Source organism: Leopardus geoffroyi, chromosome D2, assembly GCF_018350155.1.
Source record: "Leopardus geoffroyi isolate Oge1 chromosome D2, O.geoffroyi_Oge1_pat1.0, whole genome shotgun sequence".
Classification (NCBI taxonomy): Eukaryota; Metazoa; Chordata; class Mammalia; order Carnivora; family Felidae; genus Leopardus; species Leopardus geoffroyi.
This window is the reverse complement of record NC_059334.1, coordinates 7,414,938-7,439,277: the sequence shown is the minus strand read 5'-3', so window position 1 is coordinate 7,439,277 and position 24,340 is coordinate 7,414,938. Positions and strand designations below refer to the sequence as shown.

General features: G+C 39.2%; 1 protein-coding gene across 2 annotated transcripts in view; it reads right to left on the bottom strand.

Annotated features, from left to right (window-relative positions):
* Window positions 1–23,385, bottom strand: part of PTEN (phosphatase and tensin homolog) — a 94,802-nt gene extending 71,417 nt beyond the window's left edge. The window contains exon 1 of one of the 2 annotated variants that reach the window (XM_045439444.1): window positions 22,620–23,385. In XM_045439444.1, coding sequence (XP_045295400.1) covers window positions 22,620–22,698 — 79 coding nt within the window. In that variant the 5' untranslated portion in view covers window positions 22,699–23,385. The remainder of the gene's footprint in view (window positions 1–22,619) is intronic. The other variant, XM_045439445.1, reaches the window with a different exon arrangement.
* Window positions 23,386–24,340: the final 955 nt, after the last annotated feature.

Sequence of the window (24,340 nt, the reverse complement as noted above, 5' to 3'; positions counted from 1 at the left end):
ATTCAACCTGAGAACCCACCAAGCATTTAGATATAACTATTAATTTACAAAAAGACAGAAAAACCAAGCTAACTGACATTATCAGAGAATAAACTGGATAAATTAAAAAGGTCTACAGCACCTGACCCAGTCTCTGCTCAAATGCCTTTTTATTTTTTGAACGTTTATTTATTTTTGACAGACAGAGACCGAACATAAGCAGGGGAGGGGCAGAGACAGCGGGAGACACAGAATCCAAAGCAGGCTCCAGGCTCTGAGCTGTCAGCACAGAACCCAATGTGGGGCTCAAACTCACGAACTGTGAGATCATGACCTGAGCCGAAGTCGGACGCTTAACCAACTGAGCCACCCAGGCGCCCCTCAAATGCCTTGTTTTTAAAGGTGAGGAGGGGAGGGACAGGTAGCTCTCCTTGATTTAAAAAGACTTAAGGGTTCTAAGAGCCAAGTTCACATGTACAATGCTGTTCTGGATATTGTTCTAGGCAAACCAGCCATAAAGAACATTTTTGAGCTAACTAGAGAAATATGAATATCATCTGGGCATTAGATAAGATGAAAGTTTACTGAAATGGAAAAGTAGACAGTATTATTATTATTGACTGAAATAAAGGTTTCAAAAGAGAACATATAGCATTATGTCATGTTGGCATAATAATGCATATATATCCATATAGACATATGTAGACAAAAAGATTTACAACTAAGGTACTAAAAGTAATCATCTCTGGGTGGTAGAAATATATATTTTTCTCATCTTTGTTTTATATTTTCTACTTTTGGTACAATGCACCTGTACTATTTCTATAAAAGATTATAATTATCTCTAAGTCTATTTACTAAGCGTCATGACAAAATATTGTCTTGTCCTGCGTGACTCAGTTTCAGCTGTGTAGCTAAAAAAAAAAAAAAAAAAAAAATGCTGAGTTTCTGCCCAAAAACATGTATGTATATACACATATATATATGCGCGCCCGCGTGCGCGCGCACACACACACACACACACATATATATATAATGATAAAAGTATCTAACACTTAAATAGCATTTACTATGTGGCAATTTTTGTTACTTTAAGAATTTATAAATTCACCCCAACCTCAAAGGGTTCTTTACTGGAAAGGTTCCAAAACTACTAGGATTATCATTTTTAACATTACAAATGTCAGCTGTCATCTGTTATTCTCACATAAGAAAGAAGTCCCACCTAAAAATGTAGCTCAATTCAAAGAGCTATGTTTGGGAAGCCTGGGTGGCTCAGTCAGTTAAGCTGAGCAACGCAGAGCCTGCTTCGGATTCTCTCTTTCCCTCTCTCTCTCTGCCCCTCCCCTACTCGTGCTCTCTCTCTCAAAATAAATAAAAATGTTTAAAAAAAGCAGCTACGTTCAATTATCGAAATGGTTTAGGCTGTTATACCCGTTCATGAGAAAAATAAGAGAATGGAGGCTCAAATCAAGTCTACAGCAGTGTAATTCCTTAAAGTAAATAATCTTTACTTTGTAACTCTGTCTTGGGAGCACCAACATGTAGAAAATGAGAAATAACACTCGGAAAACAACATGAGGGAGCAGTAAGGCCCCAGAGCAGTGGCAGCTGCCGCCAGCCCAGAATTACCACCTTAAAAATTATAAATATATGTCAGTCAAAAATGTAAATTGAAATCACCCAAGGAGCGCCTGGGTGGCTCCATCAGTTGAGGGTCCGACTTCGGCTCAGGTCATGATCTCACCGTTTGTGAGTTTGAGCCCCGCGTCAGGCCCTGTGCGGAGCCTGGAGCCTGCTTCTGATTCTGTGTCTCCCTCTCTCTCTGCTCCTCCCCTGCTCACGATCTGTCTCTGTCTCTCAAAAATAAATAAACATTAAAAAAAAAAAAACAGAGAGAGAGAGAGAGAAATCACCCAAGTTTTTCTGAGCAATACAACAGAGAAATACGTTTTATTCAAAGAAATAATAATGACTGCTACTAACAAACTTCCTAACTGAATTCTTAATTTCAGTGAAAACGCTAGGAAGATTTTTAGCCTTACAGAAGAGCACAGTAATACAAAGGCCCTTGAAATGCAGTCATTCTTACCAGGACTAAACTCAAATTTATCCGTACACTATGAATACTAACTAATAAAGAAAATAAGGTTGCAAAGGATTTGATTAACTTACTTTAAAAAACTATTTATCTATGACAATACATAAATGGGGATGTTACATACTCATTAAAGTAAACTCAATTGGCCCCCTCTTTCAATCACTTATCCAAACACAAATTGAACATCCTACGGAAGGGGCACTGAAAATGTAACGCTAAGTAAGCAAAGCCTACTGCATTGAGAGAGTTCCTGTTCTATCAGGGAAGACAGACACACAAACGTGCAACCGTGCCTCGCGCTCTACTGAATACAAGATCAAGATATTTTAAGAGAAAAAGAGAGCAGGATAAATTCTGTAAGGGCATGGATAAAGCTTCACAAAGTAGGCGATATGTTAGATAATCCTTAAGCAGTCAGGCATCAGCAGACAGAAGAACAAACAAGAGCGATTATAACATTCCAAGCAGAGTACAGGACAGGGTTATGGAAATACATAAAATATTTGGAAAAAGCCAGCAGTCCCATGTGGCTCGCACACAAAGCTCTATGGAGAAAGCACCAGGACAGAAGATTAGGTCTAGTTTTAAGGATGCTGTCAGCAGGGAGTTCAATTTAACCACACATAAGGAGTCAGAGGCCAGAAATAACGTGGGGGTCTTTTGCAGAGCAACAATCCAATACTTTCTTTACACAGAATCTAGGAACTCGGTCTTTTCAAGGTTTCCTTTTCCTCAAATTCTCACCTTCCTTTTTCACAGTTTGAGATTTTACCCAAGACTTTGGCATCCATCAGAAGTTAGAACGAGGCAGAGAACATGTGCCACGGTATGGGAAATACATTCCCATTTAATCCTAACTATCCTACTGAGTAATATTACCATTTCATAAATGATAAAATTGAAGGTCAAAAAGACTGAGTAATTTGTGCAAGGTTCCACAGCCAATAAGTACTAAGTTATGATTCAAACCTGTTAAGTGCATAACCCCAAGCCCAGGCTTTTTATACCATGCTGCCTCACAAAAGGGGATTAAAATGTTTCTTTATATATTTCCAAATCAATAACAAAAAATTTACAAACGAAGCAGGTTCAAATGAAAGTGAATTTTACTAACCAAATGTTAAAACTTCTAAAAGATAACACAAAAAATCACTGGCATTTCCAATACTGAATGTCAGCATAATGAGTGTTGAATTTTGAAGCAAGTATTTCTTATGCCAAGACTTATACCAATAAACCTCTAATATGACTTTTTTGCTTACCAGTATGTCTAAATTTCTGACATACCTTTTTAGACAATTTAAACCAAATAAATATAAGTGAGAAAAAATAATGTATGATTTTTTTTTTATTTATTTATTTTTTTTCAACGTTTATTTATTTTTGGGACAGAGAGAGACAGAGCATGAACGGGGGAGGGGCAGAGAGAGAGGGAGACACAGAATCGGAAACAGGCTCCAGGCTCTGAGCCATCAGCCCAGAGCCCGACGCGGGGCTCGAACTCCCGGACCACGAGATCGTGACCTGGCTGAAGTCGGACGCTTAACCGACTGCGCCACCCAGGCGCCCCATAATGTATGATTTTTAATACAGAATAGCCTTAACCTGAACTTACTGGATATACTCTTAAACACGTAGTAGAGGGTTTAATATGAAATTCTGATATAATGACTTACAAATGCCGAACATAAAGAATTATACTAACTAGGTCACTAAAGACAGCCAAATATTTTTGCCATCTAGTGATCTACTCGCAGGCGGTATGGCGCCATGGCTATGAACGTTTGCTCTAGAGCCAAACTGTCTGGACTTGAACTCTAGCTTCAGGTACATCCTTTGCAAGTTCCATATCCTCAGTTTCCTATGAAAAATGGGACTGGTGAAAATACTCATCATACAGGGTTGTTCTAAGGAATAAATGCGTGAATATACTTAAAGAATGACCAGAACATAGTGGCAGTTGTCTAACAATTAAATGGCACAGACCTAGACCACAGGAGGTCACCGTAACTATTTGGGTGGGTTTTTTTTCCAATGACACTGACTTACTGAATAGCCTAATCCTTCTCAAGAGCACCAAAGCCTAACAGAAACCTTAACTCTTTGAAATCTTGACAATATCACTTGACAGTATCATGAGCACCTGGGTGGCTCAGTCAGTTAAGCATCTGACTTCGGTTCAGGTCATGATCTCACGGTTCTTGAGCTCAGGCCCCACAACGGGTTCTGGGATGACGGCGCAGAGCCCGCTTCAGATCCTCTGTGTCTCTCTCCTCTCTCTCCTTTCTCTCTCTTCCTCCCTCCCTCTCTCTGTCTGAAATAAACTTAAAAAAAAAAAAGAAACAGAACAAATGTAAAATATTCCCAAATTCCCCAAAGGAAAAACAAAAGCCTTCTTTCCCCATTATCAGTGGCCACGTGCAGGAAGCAAGGAGGCAGAAGAAATGCACACGTACACGCCTGGTACTTTTGTGTTTCGCTCGCCTAAGCTGGAGAGCCACGAGAGCCACCACTGCTACAGGAGATCTGTAGATGACATGCATGACATACAGCAGTCTCCTTTGGCCCAACCTTTGAGCAAATGTGTTCAATTTGTTTTAATTAAGGTATACTTTACATACAATAAAATACAAGATCTTAAGGGACTCATTGCTGTTTTGATAATTACATAGACCGTATTTGGACAGTCTTGATTCAAGTGCTACAACAATCCCATCTCACACCACAGAAAACTGAATGAAAGAAAAAAATTAAATGTTAATTAAGGGGCGCCTGGGTGGCTCAGTCGGTTAAGCACCGACTTCGGCTCAGGTCATGATCTCAAGGTTCCTGAGTTTGAGCCCCGCATCGGGCTCGGTGCTGACAGCTCAGAGCCTGGAACCTGCTTCGGATTCTGTGTCTCCCTCTGTCTCTGCTCCTTCCCCACTCGTGCTCTGTCTCTTTCTGTCTCTCAAAAAATATAAACATTTTTAAAAATTTAAAAAAAAAAAGAAGTAGCACATATAAACGTTTATTTTAAAAAAAAAAAAAGGTAATTAAGTCCTAACACCTGTCCACAGAAGTCCGTTTCACCAATAACATTCACTGACATGCTATAAAATAACATGGCTACTATATGAGCTAAATAAATTTTTACTGGTTGTTCTAAGTATCCAATCATGACTTAAAACACTAAAAGTATATGCTAAGTTACACCTAGTTAACAAAACACCTTTTAGAAAACAACTTGTGAGTTGAGATTTCATACCTACCTTCTCAAAATTTTACTTGAACCTAAATTAATGGGGTTTATTTTACAAATTTAAGAATTTTCAAATAGAGGATAATAACCAAAAATAGCTCCTTAAACCTTATTTTATGAGTGTGTTCCTGAAGGTAGACTGAATCTTAATTTAAGTATAATTATTGAAAATAAAGTTCTGAAGTTTCTTTGTAGTATTCAACATAATATATAAATCTACTTATCCCTAAACAACTTATAAACTAAAAAACTAGTAGAGTAGTAGTATTCAAACCAGTAACACTTTTTTTCCTGCCATAATTATTTTAGGGAAATATTTTATTTCCACCGATCACATATAAGCTACTTTAAAATTCTAACTGGCTGAAAGTTGACAAAATGAAGCCATAACATACACGGAACATGAGTGGCTGGCACACGGAAAATGACATACAGATTCACAGAGGTAGTGATCAAAAAGCGTCGAAAGCAAATCTGAAGGGGCCTGGCTCACAAGAGAACACTGAGCTAAGCCGGCAACAGGAGTGAAGGAATAAAGTCAGACTAAAAAGGAGAATTGAAAGCAAGTTAGCAGATACCAGGACTTCACCATTTAAGTTTCCTTTCCAGGAATTTCTGGAGTTTTTTCCCTGCTTTTTGTCAGGGCTTTCAACTAACGGATGCTTAAGGATCAGGTGAGAGGAAAAAAAAATTCAGCCACTGACTCATAAGCTACATCAGGTCTACATGTTTGTTTCAACAAATTTTAACAAGTTTAAATGTAACAAATAGTTTCCACGCATATCCCAGTTATATCTGTCTTATCAACGTTACTAATCAAATTATGCTTAAATAACTGCCACTCTCATAGGCTTGTAAGAGTTTTTCATTTAATGAAACATTTCATATTTCTTACTACATTTTGTTTTTTCCTATTAAATGTGTAAAATGTTTGTATCTGGTTTCTAAATTGAAGACTCATATGGGTAGGAAAGCAGAAATAGGACTTCCTTGAATTTTCCAGTTGATACAGTGCTAATTGTTCATTATTTGAGAACAATTTGTCCCAACATACAAAGCATATAATCATTTCTGGTATACAGTTTGGTACAGACCAAACTAACACAGCCTAAAATCTTATTTTCTAAAGTACCAAAGCTTGAACTACAGCAATATAATAGAAAAAATGCTCCCAATGATGGGTATTTTATGAATAAAGAAGTAATGGTCAGAACCACACGGGACACAGGAACATTTAAATATTTACTAGGTGCCAGGCCCTGCACGAGAGCACTTAATCCATATTGTCATTTAATACAGAAGACCAGAGTTCTGTTCTCAGCTTTGCAATTTAAAAACCTATGACTTGGGGCGCCTGGGTGGCGCAGTCGGTTAAGCGTCCGACTTCAGCCAGGTCACGATCTCGCGGTCCGTGGGTTCGAGCCCCGCGTCGGGCTCTGGGCTGATGGCTCGGAGCCTGGAGCCTGTTTCCGATTCTGTGTCTCCCTCTCTCTCTGCCCCTCCCCCGTTCATGCTCTGTCTCTCTCTGTCCCAAAAATAAATAAATGTTGAAAAAAAAAATTAAATTTAAAAACCTATGACTTGAGGTAAATTACTAAATCTCTGGGCCTCAAATATTTTTTGTGTCTTTTTTTCTGCAAAATAATGATAATACCTGCTGTAACTTCTTCACTGGTTGTTTCAAGGATCAAATGAGATATCTAGACATATCTTTAAATCTGTAAACTGAAAAGGGCTCTACAATTGTAGCAAGAAGTTATTATTATTTGAGGTTTGCATGGGTTAGAAATGTCCTGTTAATTTTAGTTTTAATGTCTCATTACAAGGCGACTCAATATGGTGTTTTTATAAACAAATTATAAAAGAAAGAATTCCAATACATTCACTTCAATTCACTTTAGCATAAATTTTAGGTTCCTTTTAACACTTCTAAATTAACTGCCCACAGTGCCAAACCAGAAAGGAAGACTGACTGCCAAGTAATTTATGAACTCTACTGGAGTTTTCTACTCCTCCAAACAATTAGAACCTCACAACTTTCTCTCGTGTTGTTATATTATACCAACTTGTCTTGACTGAGGAGTTTACACATATTTTTGCTTTGAAATGAAGTGCAGACCTCCCTTTCTAAATTTTTTTAAAATCTTTTTTTAAGTAGGCTCCACGCCCAACGTGGGGCTCGAACTCACAACCCTGTGATGAAGAGTTGCATGCTCTTCAGACTGAGCCAGCCAGGTGCCCCTAGATCTCACTTTATAAATAAAAACATCACATTCTTCAAAGGTAACATCGGGGCGCCTGGGTGGCACAGTTGGTTGGGCGTCCGACTTCAGCCAGGTCACGATCTCGCGGTCCGTGAGTTCGAGCCCCGCGTCAGGCTCTGGGCTGACGCTCAGAGCCTGGAGCCTGTTTCTGATTCTGTGTCTCCCTCTCTCTCTGCCCCTCCCCCGTTCATGCTCTGTCTCTCTCTCTGTCCCAAAAATAAATAAAAAAAAAAGTTGGAAAAAAAAAAAATTAAAAAAAAAAAAAAAGGTAACATCAAGAATGTTAGTAAGTCTTCTACTTAGTAGCAACACTATACATTGGTTCATTTGACAAGAAATCTACAATCTGTAACAAAGAGCTATGAAACACTCTTCCCTTTGATAGTGGACACCCGAAAACAAACAAAAAAGTAGACTATACTTTTCACAATATTCACAATAATGCTGTTTATAAAAGAAAAAAATGGAAATAACCTTAACATAGTACAGTAAGCAAAATGTGGTATTTAACCTGATGAAATATAACCTATATATATAGCTTTAAAAATGACAAATAAAAATTACTTTGTGAATACATATGCATGTAATTATGAGCATATGTACATTAACAAAGAGGGAAAGACAATTTCCAGGGACATACACCTGACACAGAATTAACTATTTTTCCTACTGTTTAAATTTAAGATTAAGATTACACACAGTTTTTAAAAACTTTTTAAAGGAACAATCAAGGAACTCTGAACTTTATGTAAATTTAAGCAAATCAGAACCACGGAAAAGTATCTTATCAAGTCACTGATAATGCTAGCAATACTCTAAAATCCAAAGTACAATTTTTTAGTGTATTAGCTGGATTAGTCCCCTCAACGAATTTAATCAATTTTTCTCCAGAGTTGTTATGAAATAATGTATCTACAACTGTTCAAGCCTACATCTGTGAACCTCTAAAAATTTAAGTTGCCCAACTAACTGGTTTTAACGAGTATGAGAAACAATTACCTTCTTCCTAGGTCTCTGGATGAATACGATAAGACTGATTTCCTGTTTCAGAACTCTGCTGCTGTTAAAATACACACATGCACACCCTACCCCCTCTCTATGGTTTTGCTCCCACTAACAAACATCCAAGACTGACTACCAATGACAAATCAAATAAAATACGGTTATAACTTACATAACAACTTTCAAAAAGATCATTAGGTCAACAAAATGCATTAGACATACTTGTCAGCATTATATACCCGAACTAAGCCAAAGCTAACTCTAATTTTCTACAGCAAAATCATAATAAATAACATGAAAAATTAGTAAAGTTAAAATTATAACACTGATCCACCATTACTATACAGAAAAGAGTATCTATAATAAGTTTTGTATTCGCTATTAGACTTAATGTTAGTTCTGTAACTCTATTATAAAAGCCATGCTTTTATCATTTATTGTACCACAGATAAAACCACTAGGTTTGGGCTACTCTATACAGTTATGCAAAACGACAAAAGGCTATTAACTTTTACAGAAAAAAAGACAAACAGGTAAGATATGGAAGATGACCAGGGATGTAGTAATATTTAGTGCAAATTACTCAAGAGTAGTAAACTGCATTAAAAAAAAAAAAGATTCCAACATTTCCAACTGTATTGATCTTTTAGATACAACCACGCACTAATTTCCTAATATTCAGAAACTACTACACACACTGGCTCCAAGCAAGTGTGTAGCCAGACTGCTTCATCTTATATTTGGCTTTAATATAATAAAATCATGTCTTTTTATTTTATGTCTAAGCCAGGAAATCATTTGGAAAGGACTTGCTTTCTTTTTTCTTTTTTTTCTTCCAATTGGCAAAAATAGTTTTGCCTAACTGCAGTATTTTAATCCTGGATAAAAACAATATAAGCCAGAAATACATGTAGATTTTAAAACACGAAGGCACACATACTGGCATTCATTACTACGTTAGGAAGACTCATATCACTGACTTTATGATAACCATCTTGTTGTAATATTGAAAAATATTCACTTCCCACTGAGGGTATTTTTATCATTATATGAACTTTATAATCACTTGAATATGTGGATTACCAAAAAAAACCTGAAATTACATATACTGAATTACAAGTGAAAATTCATATTTTAAATTTTAATAATATGCAATTTTTAAATATACTAAAAAATATGAGAGCAAGTCTACATTGAACAGGTAATACTTTTAATTTTCATCAGCTACCCTTAAATGCTTGTTCCTGAAGCATTATCATTTTAGTATAAATCTAATTATTACGATTGGGGGAAAAATGCCCAATTACTGATCATAATTAGTTGTGGAATCTTCATATTCAAAGGAGAACATACCAATAATCTTGGAAAATAAGCTGAAACATGAAAGCAAAAACTAAGGAATCAACTCTGTCAACCAATAAACTTTTTAAAAACATGAAGTTCAATATACAGAAGGACAAAAATAAAAGAAAGGATGGAGCGCCTGGGTGGCTCCGTCAGTTAAGCGTCCGACTTCGGCTCAGGTCATGATCGCACGGTTCGCGGGTTCCAGCCCCGCATTGGGCTCTGTGCTGACAGCTCGGAGCCTGGAGCCTATTTCAGATTCTGTCTGTCTGTCTGTCTCTCTCTCTCTCTCTCTCTCTGCCCCTCCCCCCACTCATGCTCTGTCTCCCTCTGTCTCAAAAATAAAAAAAAACATTAAAAAAAAAGAGAGAGAAAGGAACTCTTGACACCTTACACACACCCTCCTTTAAATACTATTCAGTAAACGAAACAGGTAACAACTTAGTATCTGGACAAAAATCTCACCTAATGTGTGCCGCCTCACTTAATGTTAGAGAGGAAATTTATGCACACATTATCTGTCTATCCAAAAAGGCACCATTCTTTCCATGGCCTACAGTGCAGACCTGAACAAATTCTATAAACTGATGCTGGTAAAACTATCTACTTCCATCAGACACGAATTTGAAATTGGCAAGATGTTTCTTACACACAAAAAAAGAGGCCCTAATCACAAAGTTGGATGTGGGAACATAAATCCAAAATCCTACCTAAACTGATACATTATACCGGGTCACATTAATCATTTGTCATGACGACAAACTTCTCAATAAAAAAACAAAGTCAATATAATAAATAAAACAAAGTAGATTAAAACTAATCAGATCTTATTATGCCCAACATGCAGTTTTAAAGACTTCTTTGCAACTTGGCAAGACCAAGTTCTTAGGGGTGAAAAGGAATTAAGTTATAGAAACACCTTATGTAATGGCTCAAAGGCAACAGCAAAATTTTAAAGGCAGAAAACTCATTTACTAGCAGAAAGGTAAGAAGTGAGTTGTACAAGAAAGCAGAGAACCTGAAAAGTATTTTAAAGCAAATATTTAAGGAATACATATTAAATCAGTTTCCTGATTAAGTTCTGTAATAATGAATTCCTATGTATCAACTGCTAGGAAAACTAAGAGTTTAAAAATACCGAAATCTTGTATAACTTAATACCTCAAGTTAAAACATGATGTTTCCACTTAAATATCCAAATAACCTTGTAAAACTAAATGACTAAAAGCCAGACTTCCATTACATAAGCTTTAGTTCTCAACCAGTATCTCTGCATTTTGGTAGAAAAATATAAACACTGGCATAACCACTAGGTTTTGTTTTTGCAAAAGCTTAAGATTTGATATTAGTCTTTAAAGACTGTAATTAATAGATGATTCCAAAACCAGAAATGTCAAGACCACTTATATCAGTAGATTATCTTAACTTTTCCCTATGTTTGAGTAACAGATGGTAAGCCTTAGTTCTTGGACACAACACAATAATCACAATCTGTGTGACCTTTTCAGTATTAAAAAAAAAAAAAAATCCAAATAGCCTTAATAACCAGCACCTTGGTGTATTTTACAGTAATACATATAATTTTGATCACAGTGGACAGAAACTAGATATGCAAAACTGCATCATACTTTCAGTGTGCTGCTATTTATCTTACATACGGTTCCTACAACTAGTCCATGAACTCTTCAGACGTCAGAGTGCTTCTTCAGTTTTCAAAAAACATACGTGCATACATTCACAAAGTATTTTTACTATTACTTTGTTTACATTAGCACCAAGAAGGCATATACCACACCTAGATCAAATTTTTTTTTAGTTTAATAACTGCAACAATTTTACCTCATTTAGAAAAATGTTACTCTAACAAGTAATTTTGTTTAAAAAAGAGAAGTCTGTTTCTTCCTCAATATTTTTGTTCTAAGTACACGAATTAATACATTCACTGAGATTTATCATTCAGCTAATGTCAAAATTATCTCCCTATTTTAATACCTGACACTTGAAAATCTGACACTAACAAATGCAACTTTTGATTATAAGTGCAAATGCACAGCAAACCTTCATCAATAAATATCACCAATTACTGAGGCAACTATGCAAACAGAAACTGTATCACTCAAAATATGCTCCAGGGAACAGTAACATCATGACAAGCCATACCCTTTCTGATTAAAGATAGGAATGCAACAGAGTTATAACTACTTTTAGTATAAAACGTGATAGCTTATTCAAATTACTTCTGTATCCACTTTAATTTCAATACAATTTTCCTACAAAAGGAAAAGGAAATTTGACAGATCCAAAGTGTTTAGATATTTTGTCTTACTTAAATGAGTAAAATATGCTTAAAACTTTAAATATGGGATAGCTTTCCTATAAATAACCAAGGGGAAAAAAACTTCAATAGTCCAACACTTCAGCTTTTTTGTGTGCATAACAGATTATGATTTTGTGAATCAAAATCATGAAAATCTTTCCTAATATTAGGTCATCTTAAATCTGCTCTAAAGAAAAATCAGAAAAATATAGCAGGAAAAAAATATTAGCCAAATACTGAAAACAAGTTTAATGTATAACTAAAGGGAAATAAATATATCTAATAGCCTCAACATTTAAAATAGTTAAGCTTGAAAACAAGTTTAATGTATAACTATAGGGAAATAAATATATCTAATAGCCTCAACATTTAAAATAGTTAAGCCAATTATGAGGGACTCTGGAAATTGTTTAAAAATGCACACACACCTTTTAAGTTCACTATGATGAATGACACTTTTTCTGATGAATTACATTTTAAAATAAATGCACATAAACTAGAAGCTAAATGGAAACGTGAAGTTTCAGAGAAGGACAATGAGCACTTTAAAAAATTCTCTTTAGTTGTATATTTATAAAACAAATTTTTTAAAAGAAATTTTCTTAGGTATGGTAAGCAAATGAAGTTTATTATTCATGTAATGAAATAAATACCATAAGCCTTACTCAATTAAATTATAGCAATAAATGCCATCTGTTTTCCTTAACAAATCTGAAGCTATCATATAATTAGCAGTCCCGGTTTTAAAATATTTATCAGTATCTCTGGATATCTCCTGTAATTTCAAAAAGAATCACAACACTCAGTCAAAACTTAAATTTCATAAGAAGGTTTAAGATAGGCCTGACATTTTACTTTGCTTGTGTAAAATGAGAGGCAAAGTAAATTGTAAAATCAAGCAAACAGAAAAAGAAAAAAAAAAAAAACAAAAAATCATCATAGCAAACAATCTATTCCTAGAACACTTTCGTAATTACATTTGTCTGCCCTAAAAACAAAACAAAACAAAATTCAGAATCCACCAAGATACTCCCCTGACATCTCATCTCTGAACTAATCTAAAGCTCTGTCCTAATTTCTTCTAAAAACTTCACATTAATGCAAGTTTTTAAATTAGATAAATAAAGCACTTTAATTCAACAGGCTGACACAGCAAAGTTAGGGTCTGGAAAAGAATGCAACACATCCATCAGGGAACCTCAGAGTCAGCCCTACTATCATTATCTGGAAAGATATGACAAGTTTTTAATAACTTGTCAGAAATTTGCCATTTTGTATCCACACATTTAACTCCACCATATCTGACTATAATAAAAACAGCTTTAGAATAAAGTCTAAGGCTAAAGAATGCATTAAACAACAAAAAACAAATACACTGGGGGCAAAGTATCTCTCAGTTGCTCCACAAGTATATAATTAAAGGAAACAAGCTACAGATTACTTTAAAATTAAAAACTATTGCCAATATAAAGATGAAAAAAAGTTGGTTTTTTTTTGTTTTTTAGTAAAGCATATCCATCCTGTTAGAGCGGTTCTATGTAACGTCCTTCTGAATACCTCCCTTTAAGGTACATTTAGACATTTATTGAAAACATCTTCAGTCTTTCTAAAAGAAGTTCAAAGCAAAGCTTTCACAATCAGCCAAATAACACATGAGCCTTTTTCAAATAAACCTTTTTAGTCACCAGTGATACCTTTTGTGGGCAAAGTTCTCCTTATAAAGAGTACCGGGCTAACAGCAGTCCAAAGACCTAGATGTTTTGTAAAAGCCTAGCTCCATCAGTCATTAGCAAATTGACAAGCCATACTGCAGCCTAATGGCAAAGGTACTGACTTCCATCAAATATTATACTTATTATGTACCAGACACTTGGTACGTTTAAAGTAGAGTTTTTCAACCTCACATTATTGGCCACTTGGGCCAGATAATTCTCTGTTGTGGGAGGGACTGTCCTGTAACCTGTAGGACGCACAGCAGCATCTCTGGGCTGCTACAAGATGCCTACCAGATGCCAAGAGCAGCCATCCCCACAGGGATCTCGCAGCTGTGACCACCAAGATGTCTCCATGCATTGCCAAACGCCCAGACAAGGTGGGAAGGGGTCACTCCCAACTGGCAACCAATATTCTGAAAAACACCTAACCTACAGTTCCAACATACCTAAAAACCACCCTACAAGGATTTTTACCACGAAGTTAGAGATGTGGAAAATAGGGTTCACTAATGTTAAGCAGTGTATCTTTTATCACTCAACTGACAAGTGGCTGAGCAAGGATTTAAGCTGGACTTCAGGTCTAGCTGACTCCTAAGTCCATGCTTTCTATTCCACCACGCTGCTTTTCTGAACTTATTGCCTCATCTACATGATCAGAGTAACATTTGCCATGTTGAGCTATTTAGGGTTTACAGAACAAATACACGTTAAGGACTTGTTTGACTGAAGATAATACAGTATGGTGGCTCACAAAGTGTGACCCTCGGACCACCAGGATTAGCACCACTTGGGAACCTGCTACAAATACAAATTCTCAGACCCCAACCTAGACCTAATATTCAGAAATTCTTGGTGTAGGGCAAGTAATCTATAGTTTACCAAGCCCTCCTGGTTATTCGGATGCCCTCTAAAGTTTGAGAACCACTGACATAACATAATGGGAAAAATACTGCACCAAGTGCCTGAACATGCTGCATCCTTCCTTGGACTCAATCTCAACTACCTCTTAACAAGTTACTGATTCTTGCTGGAGCCATGATTCCTATACTACAAAAAAATAAGGACAGTAATACTTTGTTCAGGCTCTTTTCTTCTTTGCAAAACCAAATGAGCTAAAGATTAAGAAAAGGCTTTGTTAATAAAAAAACGCTAAAAAATCTAAGACATTGGTAGGATACACGCCACCTAATTCTACTTACTACATTAAAAAGAAAAACACCCTTCTGACTCAAGTTCTCATTTTTCTCATTTCATATCTCATAAATGATTACGTAAGAATGTTAAATAAATTTTGCATCATGGCTAAATACAGCCTGGCAAAACACAGTTTTCACATTAAGAAATAAAAAAAAACAGGAAAAGCCCAAGCATTCCATTTGATCCCTAACAGACTCAGAGTAATTCATAAATACGCATTTAAAAAATAAACACCTAAAAATCAAGCTTAGTAACATCACCCAAACTTCATTTTAAAAGTAGCAAAAAGTTTTCAGTTCTACTTATTTAACCTCCAATCAGTTCAAAATGACTAAAATACTCAAAAAGAAGTCTCACTAATTCATGAGAGCAAAGGAATTTTAAACAGAAAAAGAAAAATTGCATTGATTTTAAAGCAAAGAGTTGTTTGCAATTTGAGCATGTATTCTGTATTTATAAATCACTTCAAGAATCCATCTGACTTAAAGAATACATGTTCAAGGGGCGCCTGGGTGGCTCAGTTGGGTAAACGTCCCACTGCAGCTCAGGTCATGATCTCATGGTCTGTGAGTTGGAGCCCTGCGTTGGGCTCTGTGCTGACAGCTTAGAGCCTGGAGCCTGCTTCGGATTCTGTGTCCCACCCCTCCCCCAACTCGCGCTCTGTCTCTGTCTCTCAAAAATAAATAAATGTTAAAAAAAATTTTTTTAAAAAGATGTGATTCATATCACAATGCATTTCATAACACCTTAAATAATTAGATACTCCTTCCAAAAGGTCAAAAGTATTAAACATATAAAATTGGCAGAATGCAATCCTTGCAGTTACTAGTAATGAAGAAATCCTGATATTTTGGCCTGAAAATCTACAAAAATCAAAGGAAATAAAATTCACAACTATTCTGAAGGGACTTAACAGTATTAAATCAACTGTAAGTTTTGGGTAGTGATATAAAGCAAAACACAGATGGCATGTGGCGTGAGAGAAAGAGGGTTTTAGACAACTCTACGGTCCTAGAAGATGTCAAACGTTCAACTCTCCAACCTAGACCTGGACCAGACCAAAACTACAGCCAGTTAGCACAACACACAACAAAATACGTAGAAGTCACATATATAATGAGACAGGGCACCATTCATTCTGCAATACAAAACAAACCAACAAGCCCAGAAATTCACTGGAAATCAAGTGCTCCAGTACTGAGAGTACTGGGAGACAGCTGAGGGACCAGCAGGGACAAAGGGAAAAAAGAAGCATCCCTATACACACACGATGGCCTTTACTAGGCAGATCTCAAGCTTAGTCCCTCCTTCGCCAGGCCTGGTAAGAATGAATGAAGAAAAAAATCCTTTAGTGTTCTTCCCATTTCCAGGGACTAAAGTTATATTGAGACTCTTGATCAAATGTGAACATGGGATGCACTATAACACAAAATTTCAACACTAAATTAAAATTCTTATGTTATATGAATGCACCATGAGATTAACTATAAATTGTACTGTAGTAGCTGAAACCTGGCACTCAAAGTCACATGCCTCTCCCCAAACTATGAACTTAAAAAGAAATGCTAAGATACATACCTTTATTGATAAAGTTTATATAACTTTTTATATCACACATTCAAAGTTTTCTTTGAGAAGATTACTCTTTGTAAATAAAATACAGGATATTTAAATTGACCTATCTTTAACACTAAAGAAAACTTACTATAACAATTTTTTACTTGAAAACATCTGCTTCATGATACAGTAACACCAGGAAGCTGTCCTCTTACCTATCTCACAGCAAATCCTCTGTGATTAGCATAATTGATTTTCTGTGGTAGACTGTGGGAGGGAGCGGACCTTTGCCTTCTGTGTGTGATGACACAAAGCAGTCACAGACTGCTTACACTCAGAGCACCTAAAGGGACACCCTGAGTTCAAACTCTACTCATAGTCTGAACCAATTACAATTCTAACATATCCCAAACTGAGGAAATTCAGTTACAGTCACTGCTCCTCCCATAATAAATGAAAATACAAATTTCTCACATGTGGGTAATCTGAAATTGTAAGTTTTACCAGCAGCAGTTACCATGTATTTACAATGTGGCAGGCAGTATGCTAAGTGAGTCACTTACATCATCTCATTTATTCTTTAAGATAAATTTTACAGATGAAAACAGATGGAGAAAGATGAAGTAACCTACTCAAAGTCACCCAGCTGCTCAGTGGGAGAACCAGGATCCCAACACAGGCCAAAAGTCTGGCTCCAGAGCCCACATTGCTACCCTATCATCTAAAACGAAACAACGTACACACAATGTGTACATAAAACTAATAATATTTTAACGCAATTTGAAATAAATTTAATCTTATTTGAAAACTATAAAACAATATCCACCAAGGTAATCTCTTTGGAGAGTTCCTTACTTAGAAATATTAGGATAGTCTGCTGACTTTATACTTATTTACACACACTAACCCAATATTCAAACGCTTCCGTAGTCGACACGACGACCACTGACGACAATTAAAGTGTGTAACCACCTAAAATGCAGCTGTAAGTAGTCTGCCACTGTAGCCACCTCTCAGGACCGTCCATGCTACCACGTAAACGCCTAACACCCTGAAGAGGCCCACCTGCCTCCTAATGCAAACTGCTGCAAATGAAGAGAATACGCCTGAGCTATACTGAACTACAACTTCCCACCTAAAATTACTTCACCTCTAAACAATGTGTGTTCTTCTTATATTAATATGTTTCCGATAGACTTTACTCCAGTGCAAATTACTTTAAAAGAACCCCACTGCTAATACCCTTCTGTAACCAATGAAAAACATTTTAAAAAATAGGGAACAGGTGAAGAATCAAATCCACTATGCTAACTTCACCTTTCCTCGCAAATGACAAGCGTTTTACATACTAGCTGCATGTATCCAATACTTAGAAAGACAATCATTATTGACAGACCAAAACACTTTTGAATCACCTAGCAAAGAATGCATGTGGCAGTACGTGCCTTTAGGAGACAATTAAGGGTACCAATTTGCTCAGAGAATCCTTACCAACTTAAGGTCATGCAGTTGAACCTCACCATTACTGACAGTTCTGACAGCAACGACATTAATTTCAAAGCCACCAGACTGAAAGCAACTGTGAAACAGAACTGAATATTTACTGAAATCATTACTGACCCCTCTCAGAAGATGACACAAATGTCTCAAGTCACCACCCTTACAACAATCCTAACACCTTTTCTTAAAGAATTCAGGTCACCAAAGAATTCTCCAAAACTGACTTGACTTAAAGTTTATCTAACAAAAAAGGAGAAAGGAAAGAAAAGGCAAGTAAAGAGTAAGGGTTCTATGGAATAGAAATAAATCTTCAGAACTAATGGTTTCTACAGGAAAAAAAAAATACGATATCAAATAAATCTTTTATACCACCATTAATAACATATCCTCTGGAAGCTACATCCTTGTATCACCACCAAGAAAGTGACAAACTAGCACATGCACGCACACTTCTAAATTTCTCTTTAAAAACTCCATTTCACGTACAATATTAATATAAAAACATTTCCTACACGTCTGTCCTACTGAAAAGGCTGAGGTCAAATTTTTAAAATAAAGGGTTCACTGAGAGTGAATTAATGGTGCGACTTTGTGCACGGATTTTCCCATAATAAATACTCCTCCATTAAAAGTCACTGAACGAATTACTTCAGTGACTTAAAAATCATTAAAATACTGAGCTATCACCAAGTGAACAAATAGCAAGAGGGGCAAATCTCAAAATGAGAACACGTGAAAATAAGAATTGAAGACTTCACTTCTAAAAAGTACAGAAGTCTGTAACATTAAGAGGTTTGTGGATTTCATGTGGCTATTAGGAAAAAGCAGATACACCGTTCCACACACAAGTGAAAATATTGACAGATACGTTTCTGACGTTGTTAAAATAAAATTCTAAAAGGTAAGGAATACCAATGCATCTTTTCTACACTTCCTAAAACATATTTGAAAGTAAGGTTATATACAACTCACTACATTTTTGTTCACCATGATGTTTATTCATCTAATATTCATTTAGTATATTATAAGCAATGTGAATCTGCACTGAGGACTGTACTACTGTGCAAACTTTTACAACGGACAGCGATAAAGTTCCTTTTTCCTTATGTTAAATCGTATAAACTTCAAGTTACTCTTCTTTCAGATCCCCTTTACTCTTGAATACTTTTCATGAAAATGAAGTCTGTACATTGTCATACAGCACTTAGGTGGCCCCAATTAGGTGGTCATGTTGTTGAGAAAATACAACTTAGCAGATATAAAACAGAGTAAAGTAAAAATCGTGAATAGAATCTTTCAAAAAAAAAAAAAAAAAACTAAACACACACACACACACACACACACACACACACACACAACCTGACAATACAATACGGTCATTTCAGTAAGCACTAATCCTAGAATACAGCTAACTTCAATAGTCACTGTACCCTCTGCAAGTTAAAAAAAAATATTCCCTATGGTTAATGTTTGAAAAGACCCAAACTCACCGAACAATAAAAATACATGCAACCAAAGCCTACAGTTTCCATGAAATCGAAAGACACTAAATTTTTTACAGTCTCATGGTCAGCACTACTTCCCAGACTAACTGTAAGATACCAACAAATTATTTTTAGAATACCTCAATTTTGCAAATAATATTTTAAAACTGAACAATGGTTCTCGTTGCTCCTCTGAGAAATCATCTTACAGACAGAAATACTCCAATCGCTACTTTCATAAAGGAATTTACCTTCTCACAGGCTAGCTGCTGAAACAGACACCACAACCTGCCAGAGAGCCTTCAATGGCCATTTTAATTCCCCGCCCGCCCCCCCCCACCCCCCAATAAACACAGAACACTAAAGTGAAACCAAGCAAAGCAAAAGTGCGTTGGTGCATCAAAATTTTTGGAAGTGCGACTATCAAAAAAGCGAGCCCTTCACAGATCTTTTTCCTAAGTGATTTTTTTTTCCGTATCAATATTTGGCTCAATAAAACCACAACTCTAGAAATTAAGTGTTATTAGTCATTTGATGCAATATTTGATACTGCTTTCTATGCATCCCATAACGAAAAGCACAGTTTTAGAGAAAGTTCCAAGTCACGTAAGTGTCACGTACAGAGGCAAACATCTGAAGTCAAAGAACTGGCCAATCATCTCACTGCTCACATGTAAAAACCTGGCAGAGTAATTTTAATCTTCAAACCCTGACAACCTGAACGCAAATGGGTAAAGTAAAAATAGTATAAACGTACTCTCAATCATAAAAGCGATCTACCAAACAGCATTCTAGACATTTTCTTACATGAGGACTTTTCCTAAAAAGTTAAATAAGCATTTAATTAATTTGTTCCTATACATCCAGATGACTGTCAATTCCCGCCAACACTAGGCTGCTTTTGAAATAAATTACAAATCAGAGAAGGGTTTCCATAACTAATTATCTTCTAGGCAAGCGGGTCAAGTTCAGCCTTCCTAGTTTTGCAATTAAGGCAGGCTCCAAAACTTCTAAATATTCCCTTAAAATATTATTTTTTAACTTAACAGAAAACTTACGTTTTGTGTGCTACAAAGCTCCTTCTTCAGTAACTTTTCTCTTCATCTCAAAACAAACACTCGGGCAAAATTAGCTGTGCACCCTTATGTGCACAGCTACATAATCCAAAGGAATAAAACCTCTTCAGATAGAAAACACATTCTCGTCTTCAAAAGACACAACTTCCCCATGATTTTTAGCAGGACGTACAGACACTCCAGCACCACTCTACCTTTAAGCAAAAGGTTTACTGGTATTTGCCAAGAAATGATTTTTTTTTTTTTTTTTTTTAATCAAGAATGCTCTGTTAGAGCTCATGCAATTACATAACCTTCACTAAGTAATGCCCACACTTATAACTCACATCACCAAAATTCTGGTCTTAAGGGAGGCCTTCACCAGATGCTTCAGTCACCTCGGGCCAGTAACTGAATTGTTTTTCGTGCCTCTCACCTACCAGGAACTCGCAATGTCTGCGATCCTTTCCATTCTGAAAAAAAAAAAAAAAAAAAAAAAAAAAAAAGAAACGAAAAAAAAAAGAAAAAAAAAAAAGGAGGGTTCCATCCCCACCCTTGATCAAAACCAGCTTATTACACCTGAAACTGCCAAGATTAATGCCTTTCGATAACCACTATCTTTTGAGGTACAAAGGCCTAGACAACCAAAACGATACTCTGTTAAAATTCTCGGGTTTCTGTCTTGAATACTCAACAACCTGAGTCAGTAAATTTAATACAGTGTGTGAGAAACCGCTAACAGACCTACACAGAGTCTGAAGCCGGAGTGATCCACCCTCGCCAGCATTTCTGGTGATTAGCTGGTAAGTTACACTTGACAGGTTACACAAGTCAGAGTCACATTCACGGATACCCAGACGTGTCAGAGGACCCGACCCTGAAATTCTGGCCTCACAGGAACCCTTCAATTCCAAGTAAGAGCTGAAGTTGAACCCCTGCAACAGCCTAGACGCTGCACATCATCATCCGGGATCAAAAAGCACTCCCTCTCCATTCCATTTCGTGCGACAAGACCGCTGGATATAAAGTGCTACTGAACTGCAAATTTCGTGCCCCATCCTACACGACCCCACCAGCGGAGGCAAAAAAAAAAAAAGGCCAAATTTAACAAAGATCCAGCAAGAACGCCTTAAGGAGGCAGATTACGTATGCCACGACTGATGGGAAGCCACAAAACTTCGAAATGCCGTTTCAAAGTTGTAATTGACTTAGTTTAAATATGCAAGCCCACTTTGGCCCTCAAATGAACACCATATATGCCGAAAAGGATTCTGCTTCCAAAGTTATGCAAATCAGTTCACAACTCACATCAAAAAAAAAAAAAAAAAGAAAGAAAAAGAAAAAAAAAAAAGTCTATCAATGCAACCCAGGAAACTAAAAACAATCACTGCAACATTCTGATGCAATATGCATACGTGAAACACTAATTTTCATTTTAATCTAATCTATACCCTTGATCTAGGGCCTAAAGCCAAGATTTAATCGAAATATGCTCAACCTCAAAGCGTCTACTTTTCTGTTCATTTAGCAGACCGGATTACCGAGCTCACTAATCCACTAACCGTGCACTGGAGTCCGTATTAACGGACAATAGCCCTTAAGAAGAGACCCCGTGGACAGACCGAGAAAACCAATCTGGTGCCCTGACACTTGCAACCAGGCAGAGAGTTCCACGGCGCCGAACACACCCTAGGCTGAATGCATTCAAAGGAGGCACCAGACACACGCACGATCGAGAAACGCGAGCCGGGTTAGCGGCCACGGTCCCCCAAACCACGGGAATTTTTCGCCTCCGTCTGCTCCCACGTTCTAAGAGACAGTGACAGAAAAGGCAGAGAGGGGGGCAGCCGCAGAAATGGATACAGGTCAAGTCTAAGTCGAATCCATCCTCCTGATATCTCCTTTTGTTTCTGCTAACGATCTCTTTGATGATGGCTGTCATGTCTGGGAGCCTGTGGCTGAAGAAAAAGGAGGAGAGAGATGGCAGAAGCGGCTGGTGGCGGGGCTTCTTCTGCAGGATGGAAATGGCTCTGGACTTGGCGGTGGCGGATGCCCCTCGCTCTGCCGCCGCCTGGCTCTGGACCGCAGCCGGGTAATGGCTGCTGCGGCGGCTGCTGGATGGTTGCAGCGACGGGGCCTGCTTCTCCTCAGCAGCCAGAGGCCTGGCCGCGGCGGCCGCGGGACGGGGAGACGACGGGTGATCCTCGGGACGGCTGCCTCCGCCGGCGGCCTCCGGAGCCCGGGCCGGGGGGGGTGCGGCGGCGGCGGAGGGGAGGTTTAGAGCCGGCCCGGGTCCCTGGACGTGCCGCCGCCGCCGCCGCCGTGTTGGAGGCAGTAGGAGGGGAGAGACCAACTCTCCGGCGGCCCCAGCCCTGGAAATGGTGACAGGCGACTCCGGCCCCCTCCCCGGGGCTGCAGCCGCCGCGGCCGCCGCCGCCGCTTCTCCCCCCCGCTCCAGGAGCGGGAGGTGCCGCCGCCGCCGCCGCCGCGCCTCAGCCGGCTCCCGCCCGGGCCCGCGGCTTCCACCGTCCCTTGCACGAGAAGCCGAGCGAGAGGCTGCACGGTTAGAAGAGAGGACGAGGAGGAGGCGAGAGACGCCGCCGCTGCCGCCGCCGCCGGCCGGCCGGCTCCCCGAGGGCGCTGCCCTCGCGGCTGCTCACGGGCGCTGAGAGGGGCTCTGGGCCGCGGCCGCCGCCGTCTCTCATCTCCCTCGCCTGAGCGCGGCCTCGCCTCACAGCGGCTCAACTCTCAAACTTCCATCATGGCTGCAGCTTCCGAGAGGAGAGAGCGGAGCGCAGCCGCGGCTCGGCGCCCCGGCGCGTATCCTGCCGCAGTGCACAAAGAGTCCCGCCACATCACCGCCCGCCGGCCCGCCCGCCCCCTCCGCCGCCGCGCCGGGAGCCCGGCGCCTGGGAGCCCGAGGGGAGGCGGGAGGCGGGCGCGACCGCGCCGGGGGAGGGAGGGACGCGGCGGGGCAGGGGCGGCAGCTCCGGGGGCGAGCGCCGGGCCCCCGGCCTGCGGGCGCCACTGAGCATGCCCAGTGCGAGCGCCCAGGGCTCGCTCGGGCTTGTGCGAGACGCCCGTCAGGAGCTGCACTTGCCGCGGCTGCTTCTGCAGCAGCGCGGGGCTGGAGGGGGGGGGGGGGGGACAGGGAGCGGGCGGTGGATGTAGAGGAGGGGGGAGATGAGCGGAGCCTCGGCCTGAACCCACAAACCCGGCGGGGACAGGGACGGCCGAAGGTGGAAGCTCCGGGGTGCGTGGAGGGGTGTCACTGACTGGGGCCTGAGGTTACCTGTGCACAGGTGGGGAGGACCAGGTGACCCGCGCTGGTGGGGGTACAGGGAAACGAAGGCACGGCCCCTGCCGCGAGGGCACCCCTCCCCCCTGCCACCGCCCCCAGACCTCCCCGGCTCGGCCTTGCAGCCTCATCCTCCTTTTGCACCGCTGCCGGATCACGGTCGCTCGGGGCGACCCGCCTGCAGCAGCCTTTGCCGAGAAACCCTCCCTCCTTGTCCGCCCCCCACCCGTGTTCTCCAGGTGTCAGTCTCAGCACAAAGAACAACCCCCTATTGTGTCTCCGTGTG